We start from the raw sequence: 7,500 nt of genomic DNA, 5'->3' as shown, positions 1-7,500 counted from the left end.
GTTTTGCAATTAAATTCAGAGCCGCCACTTGGCATAATCCGGTATGCTAAGTCACCTTTGAAAAATCCTTTTCAAAATCGTTCGACTCTTTGAAACTGGTTTGCGAATAGAGATTTCGGCTAAGGAATTCTATTGACCGAGGGAAAGGTGTTAGGCACCCCTCGATCCCGTGGTTCGACCACAGTCGCTTGGTGGAACGTATCGGCTACTTTGACATTATAAAATGTATAAACCATATAAACACGCAAAAACAAATAAACAAACAAATCAAACAAAATTTAAAACCAAAGTAATGTCCAGTTCGAATTATACAGTCCAAAAATAGAAAAATACAAAAACAGAAATCCTATTTAGACTAATCTTAAACTATGCTCCAATGCTTTACCCGATGCCTCGGGCCTTCATCAAGAACGTTCTCCAAGTACAAGATACTTCAGGGCATTCCACGGATAAATCAATATAAATCCCTCGAGGCATTCCCCGACCAAATGAATACATTTTTAGTGCGAGAAAATCAAACTATTCAACAAAATTTCAAACATTCCATGGAATTTCCAACATTCAACCGAAGCCACAAATTCTAAACTTTACCTACTCAACCTATGTTTGCCTAAACCAATCGACCTATCATGATACTATCAAGTTCAATTCACGTTCATTTCAAGTCAAACAACCAATGAATCAAACTAACCAAAATTCACCAACTATATCAAGTTTTCAATTCTCACCCCGAATTAATTCTCCAAATTCCAACAATTCACGATCACCCCTTTAACAATCCATAATCATTGTCAACGAAACTAAACAAACAAATCGATATCACCCAAGTATTCATATCATGCTTCACACAAACCAATCACGCGTATATAATGAAATCAAAATTTGAACGAGATAGAATTGGACCTCAAATCGAGCTTTATCATGCAAATTATGCAATTGGATGATGGAACCAGATTTGAAAACCTTGAATAACAACCCTCGACACGAACCACACCAATCTCGATATGCCTTTTTGCTTTGTTGTTACCAATTCAAATTCACAACTCAATTAATCTGTCCAACCCGCTCCCATCAAGAACCGATGATAAAATCAGTCCAAATTAAAATCAAAAGAAACCAACGCCAGAATCGCAAAATCAAAACTAAATTGACCCAATCCATGCCCAAAACTAATTTCGCACAAATCGACTTAATTTCAGTCGTTTTCCCATTGATTTTGCTGGAATCAGACCATAACAGGTCGATTTCAGTTGTTTGGGGGGCTGATTTTGCCAATTCCGGCGGCGAATGAGCCCTTTCCGGCGAACTTCAAGCGAAGACCCATCGGTCTCTGATCTCTCTCTCTCGTCCCGCTCTCTCTCCATTCACTCTCAATCTCTCTCTCTTGTCTCCCTCTACAACTCACTATTCTTCGTCCATGGTGGGTGTGGAGTGCGTATGAGTGGAGAAGAAGATTAATTTTATGGATTCCCCCCTCTGTCTCCTTCGTGAGCTGTGTATATATGTTTGTTGTGCGCATATATGGTGAGGTTAGTGGACGATGGTGTGTGAAAGAGAGGATGGATAATGAATGTTTGTGTGTTTGCTGTGAGCGTTATTGTGTGCAAATGGTGTGTGTTCTTGGTGTCTTTTTACGTGGATGAGAGTATGTGTGTGTTAATGGTTTAGTGAGAGTGTGTGTTGGTAAGGATCCGTGTGATTGTGTGCTGTGAGTGTATATTTCTGTTAGTGATAGCCCCCCAAAAATTGTTGCCATCCGTTTGTGCTAATTATGTTCTCCGTTTATTTGTGGGAAAAAAATGTGGTGGGGTCACGTAGGTGGGGTAGTGAGGTGTCTTAATTTTATAGGAGAGGTTTGTTAATTAGTTATCCCAAGAATATTTTGGTTTAGGTTGGTTAGGAATTTGTTATTTTTGTATTTTTTGGGATATAATTACATGGATGCAGGTATACGGTAAAATGAGCTAAAAATGAATAAAAATTTACTTCGGAAGGGACAAAATTAGGTGTCTACACTGATGAAATAATGATTGACCATGCTGATGATGGACACCTGAAGCATGAGATAATTTTCCTAACTGGAGGATATGATGGTGTATCATGGTTATTAGCACTGGACTAGTATTTACCTTCATTCGATGTGTTAAATTCATTTAAACCAATGAATTCAGTCTGTGCATATGCCTCGGTTGCAAAGCTGAGTGGAGAATTTTATGCATTTGGTGGTGGAACTGGAAGCTTGTGGTATGACAAAGTTGAATCGTACAACCCAGCTAATGATGAATGGACTATGTGCCCTTGTTTGAAAGAGAAATGAGGTATCTTAGCTGGTGCAACTTTGAAGGACAAAATATTTGCAATTTGTGGTGGAAATGGGATTGAATGCTTTTCAGAGGTTATTCATCAGATTTTTGCTAAGAAACTAGCTGTCTGCCAACCATATTTAAATTTTGTTCCCGAAAAGATGTCAAGAAAAGAATTTTGGACTCAATATTCAAGGGCTGAATACCTCCACAGTACAAGGAATTTTGTTGCAACTTTTGCCAAGGCTTCTGAAGATGAGGAGCTTGCAGTTTTCTTGAAGCAAAATGCTATGTTAGCATCTGAAGCTCGGAAAAAGATGAACAACATCAAGTTATATGTCTGGAAGATGTTCATTATGGATAACTGTAAGGAGCTTATGCCCGAGTACCTTGGATTTGTGAAGGGTGTTGTGGACTCTGATTATTTGTCTCTCAACATCTTTCGTGAGATGCTACAACAGAACAAGATTCTCAAGGTGATTAGGAAGAACCTTGTGAAGAAATGTATTGAGATGCTCAATGAAATTGCTGAGACCAAGGAGGATCTACTCGCTGATATATTTACCAAAAGCTCTTCCCAAATTCAGATTTAAAACTCTTCGTGAATAACTTGGAGTTACCGACAAACATCTCAAGGAGGAGTGTTAAAGTATTGAGTTATTTGTTGTTATTTTTCTTTTTTAGTTTAGTAATTTTATTTTTAAAATTCAGTTATTTAAGTTGATATAGAATAGGATTTATTAATATCCTAGTTGAAGGTAGAATAGGATTTTATTAGTTTCCTAGTTAGAAATAGAATAGGATTCTTTTGTCTATTTATATTCTCAGCGGAATATTTTTTTATCCTCAAACGTTTTTTTAGTGTCGACTCTTCAGGATTACTCATTGATAACGAAAGTACGTCTTATAAATTTGATGACAATACTGAACCGCCCATGAAGCGGTCAACATGTTTTGTGCATTACTTCTGGGCTTAAGAACACCTTTGGTAACAATGTTACTATGTCAGCTTGCAGAGTACAGAATGGTGGAGGTTCAGAATAACATTAAAAAAAAAACAATATGCAGATGCCAAACTTGAGAATGTCAATAAAAGTTAGTCAAAACTGAACCCATTCATGAGAACTATTTGAAGGGAGAATCCATAAGGAGCCGAGAGAAAGAAAAAAGCAGTAGCACTAGAAGTAGTGATAAACAAGATCTAATATCTTGATGTCATAAATTTTATTTCATTGAAAACCAAGTAACTACGTGTTATCAATGTACTTTCAAGCAAAAGGCATTGTTTGGCCCCCTCAATTTCCCTTATAAGCTTCAATTCTTCTTCTTGACATGCATTTTATTCGATTATGAACATCTTTCTTGGGTCAATGGTGCAAACTCTTGAAGCCTTGAGAGTCTCTAATTTATCCCCTATGTAAATGTTGTCAAAACTTTCGAGTTTGGGGCTTCTAGTACTATATAATAAAAGGGAAGGGTCTTTACTTGTCCTATGGGACAAGGAGGGCAAGCAAAAAAAGAGAACCGGACATGAAGATTTACTCGAAACACGTGCTAAACTGGACGACGCCTGTAATCAAGGTAACCTGACCAATCCACAAATCTTTCCAGAAAAGTATTTTGTTACAAGCTCCCACCTTGTAGCATATGATTGACGGTTCGGACCAAAGGTTCCTGGTTGTTCTCCACGTTAAGGTTTCGTACGGACTTGATACTACATTAGTGCACCAATTGTCTCCACAGTGAGGTTCCTCTTTCCCTTACGTTACGTGACTGCATTAATTAATTACACTGTTGCAGGATAAGTCTGCTTTTGCTGATGTATTGAGGAAGATCTCCAAGATACAGAAGACTTCTTCAGGAAGTAGCTATGTCGTGTTACGAGAGAGGTAGACGTTTATTTTGATGTCTATGTTTTTCACACATTGGCAACTGCACGACTTTGTAGCTTCTAAGTCGTATGAGGCTAACTCTTTCGTCTCTCCTCTGTATTTGACACTGACAGGACAAACCAAGACACAAATGGCTACAAATTGGTCGAGATCGGGAGAACACAAGGGGTTGGAAAAGAAACTGAACTTTACTTTATGCTTTGTTCGATGTTTAAACTTTATACAATGAACAAGCTTTGTTTGTATCTAACTATCGTCGTAGTAGACAAATGAGCCAAAAATGGGCAGTAAAAATGTGCCAAAGGGTTGGCTAAACTCTTAGATAGATGTGTTCTAGAAGCAAGTTGGTAGGATATATAACTTATGTTAAATATTATTTAAGAAATTTTTTTGCAACTGTTTTTAACTGCATATCATATTTTGTGGGTAACAATCACTATGTATGTCTATTATTTGGGTTTTAAGCAGGCAAATACTGTATGCAACGTTGTGTTTAAAAAGTAGTTCCTGGGAAAAACTAATTGACATATATCTAAACTTTACATTCACAAAATAGTACACTTCAGTTTGTAATAGTCGTGCCTTCTCCACTTAGTATTTCTTTTCGGATCTGCTTTTTGAGTTGCTTTTTCTTGAATCGAGGGTTTATTGGAAACAACCGCGGACGAGTTGCTTTTTCTTGAATCGAGGGTTTATTGGAAACAACCTCGCAACTCTCTCGAGATTCTACTTACAGGATTACGCTGGGTATATTGTTTATCGTCAGTGAATCATAATTCTTTCTCGTGTCTATTAATTACCTAGATAATGTGCGACTATCTTCTAACATTCTATCATAATTCTCGACTTCCATATCCTTCTGTCTACAGTGAATACTTATGAATCTTCTGTCATAATTCTCGACCTTCATACCTTCATATTTAGAGTCATATCCTCGTAAAGTTGAAAGTGTGACCTCTCCACAAAACTAATCAGCAACAGGGCCAAGCAGTTTGGCTAAGCATATAATTCTTCTTACCACATGTAGTTTTCTCTACTGTGTCTCACTTAACAAAAAGATTACATATCCAGTCACAACTCAAAAGACCAGCTCAACCTGCCAATTTGGTATTAACAAGGGATGCAAATTGACTAATATAACTCCGTTAAAGTCATATTGGATATTGTCATTACCTATTGGACCTAATTACTCTTTCATTAAATTACTAAGGGTAAAGTTGAAAAAAACGTCTATTATCTTTTGATTTTTTGTAAACATGTCAACTATTTTGAGACAAAATCTTTTAGCAAATATGCCAAGCAATACGAGACAGAGTACATGGTAGATATACCATGCTTAAGGCAACATTGGTAAGCAAGAAGTTTGGTCATTCTTGGCACATCCAAATAAGACGAGGTTACATCATACTTCGAATAAAAGAAAAGAGTATCTCACAGTCATACATAAGGGTAAAAAAGGAATATTCAAGTCACATATTTTTTTCATCTTTCATAAAGTGACATTCTTTCTGGGACGGACAAAAGGATTATATGTCAGACAATATGGAGGGGGAGTAATTGATTTTGGAGAGATCAAACTCTCTGTATAAACCGTTGCTTGATTACTTATACACTCAACGCTCCCCCTACATCCAAATGATCCTCTGCATGTCATAAAATGAGAACCATTACCTTTATGATAGATGCAACGTACCAGCACTTCACCATCCGCATATTTATAAATCGGTATGGCTGAAAAAAAAGAGAAAAAAAATCTTCTAGTGTAAACAATGTCGTTCAAGATTCCTTGACACCATATTCTTTCATTACCAAAGATTTGAACACGCCATCATAATAACCAATAGTTGAACGATAAAAGCAAAGTATTCCTCTCAATACTAAACACTCCATCATAATAACCAATAGGTATGTTATTGAATATATTTAGTTGACATTTGGCCACAATTTTTTATTTTTTTTTTACTTTTTTCGAGAGTTAAACTCTGGAATACACTTTTTGCCATAAAAAATCGTGATTTCTAACCAAAAGTTGTTTCACTTTTTCAGTCCAAGTTAGTCATAGCAATTCAAAAACAATTCTACTTTATTTGATGGACAAACATAGCTTCAATTTTCGATAAAAACAACTTTTTTCAATTTTCATAATGACACATGGCCAAATGCTACGTAAATCGAGATGCATGCAAACTGAACGTACCCATAAAACACACCGAGAACAGCAAAAGAAAGAAAAATACCTTCTCCATTGCTAATAATAGTTATATGATTGAAAATATTGGCATTTTCTGTAATTGAAATCACTTTCTTCTTTTCTTTTGAACTTTGAAAAGTTTGTTGGCTAATTTTCCCCCATGCATATTCAACTTCTTCTTCTCTCGTGACATCTTTAAATCTGAATGCTAGGTTTTTTTATATGAGATTTATAATACTCTTATATAGTATTTGGGTACATAAAAGATTTCCTTTCTAAAACAATCAAATATAAAAAGTAGGAGTATTAAATTTATCCCAATTTATATGATATTCTTTCCTTTTTTTAATGATTCTCAATAAGAATAATAAATTTTTATATTTATTACTCTCATTTCATTTTTACTTGTTTATGTTAATAAAATAAATATTCAATAACATTTGTCTTGTTTGAAAAAAATCAAAGAAAATAGTTAAATGCCTTCCCAATCTATTACCAATTACCAACTACATACCTATACTTTGCGGGACTCCTGTTACCCCACCATTATTTTAAAATGAAATTAATTCCCCCTGAAATGATACACTCACATTTAGGGGGGGAGGGGGCAGGGAGTGAAATACAACTCATATCTAACACGTGTAATTACTATTTAAAATAAGTTCTTATTTAGTTTCTTTTGTATTCTTTTTAATTTCATCACCTTCCACCATAAATAGGTCAAATTTCTAAAAAATCTGAATAAGAATCTTCTTTTAGTAATGAATTTGAATAAAAAAAAATTAGTGGGTATTGCTAAAAATACAAATTAATCAAATGAGGTTGAAGGAAAAAATTATTTTTTTTATGTAGGGAAAACAAAAAATTAATTTTCATGAATGTATGATTAAATTGCTCAAATTGAGGCAGTGGATACTACTACCTGAAACATAAATATTGATCTTTTCATTTTCACATCCATCTCAAAATTATACATGGATCTGTAGAAAATTAAAAAAAATGGGTTTAAATTAAAATTGTCAAATTGAGATTTCGAAGAACAAAGAATAGAATTTGACATGTAAAAGGATGATTAACAGCTCTAATAATATCAATAGAGAGTTGATTTTCAAAA

The 7,500-nt window shown here is 35.0% G+C and overlaps 2 protein-coding genes and 1 pseudogene across 2 annotated transcripts; 1 reads left to right on the top strand and 2 right to left on the bottom strand.

The window, feature by feature from the left end:
* The window catches only part of LOC107858057, a 16,579-nt pseudogene extending 15,215 nt beyond the window's left edge, over window positions 1-1,364 (bottom strand).
* A 1,100-nt stretch (window positions 1,365-2,464) lies between these two features.
* On the top strand, window positions 2,465-2,896 carry LOC107858060 (heat shock protein 82-like). Its single transcript, XM_016702793.2, has one exon. It carries the CDS (start codon window positions 2,465-2,467, stop codon window positions 2,894-2,896), a length of 432 nt encoding a protein of 143 aa, XP_016558279.2.
* A 2,689-nt stretch (window positions 2,897-5,585) lies between these two features.
* LOC124896250 lies at window positions 5,586-6,933 on the bottom strand. Its single transcript, XM_047407788.1, has 3 exons — window positions 6,926-6,933; window positions 6,433-6,587; window positions 5,586-5,926 (listed from the first exon to the last, which is right to left on the bottom strand). The coding sequence occupies exons 1-3, from the start codon at window positions 6,931-6,933 to the stop codon at window positions 5,685-5,687; spliced, it is 405 nt and encodes a 134-aa protein (XP_047263744.1). The 3' UTR covers window positions 5,586-5,684.
* Window positions 6,934-7,500: the final 567 nt, after the last annotated feature.

The sequence above is a fragment of the Capsicum annuum genome, chromosome 2, assembly GCF_002878395.1.
Source record: "Capsicum annuum cultivar UCD-10X-F1 chromosome 2, UCD10Xv1.1, whole genome shotgun sequence".
NCBI classification, from domain to species: domain Eukaryota; kingdom Viridiplantae; phylum Streptophyta; class Magnoliopsida; order Solanales; family Solanaceae; genus Capsicum; species Capsicum annuum.
This window is presented reverse-complemented; position numbering and strand designations above follow the sequence as displayed.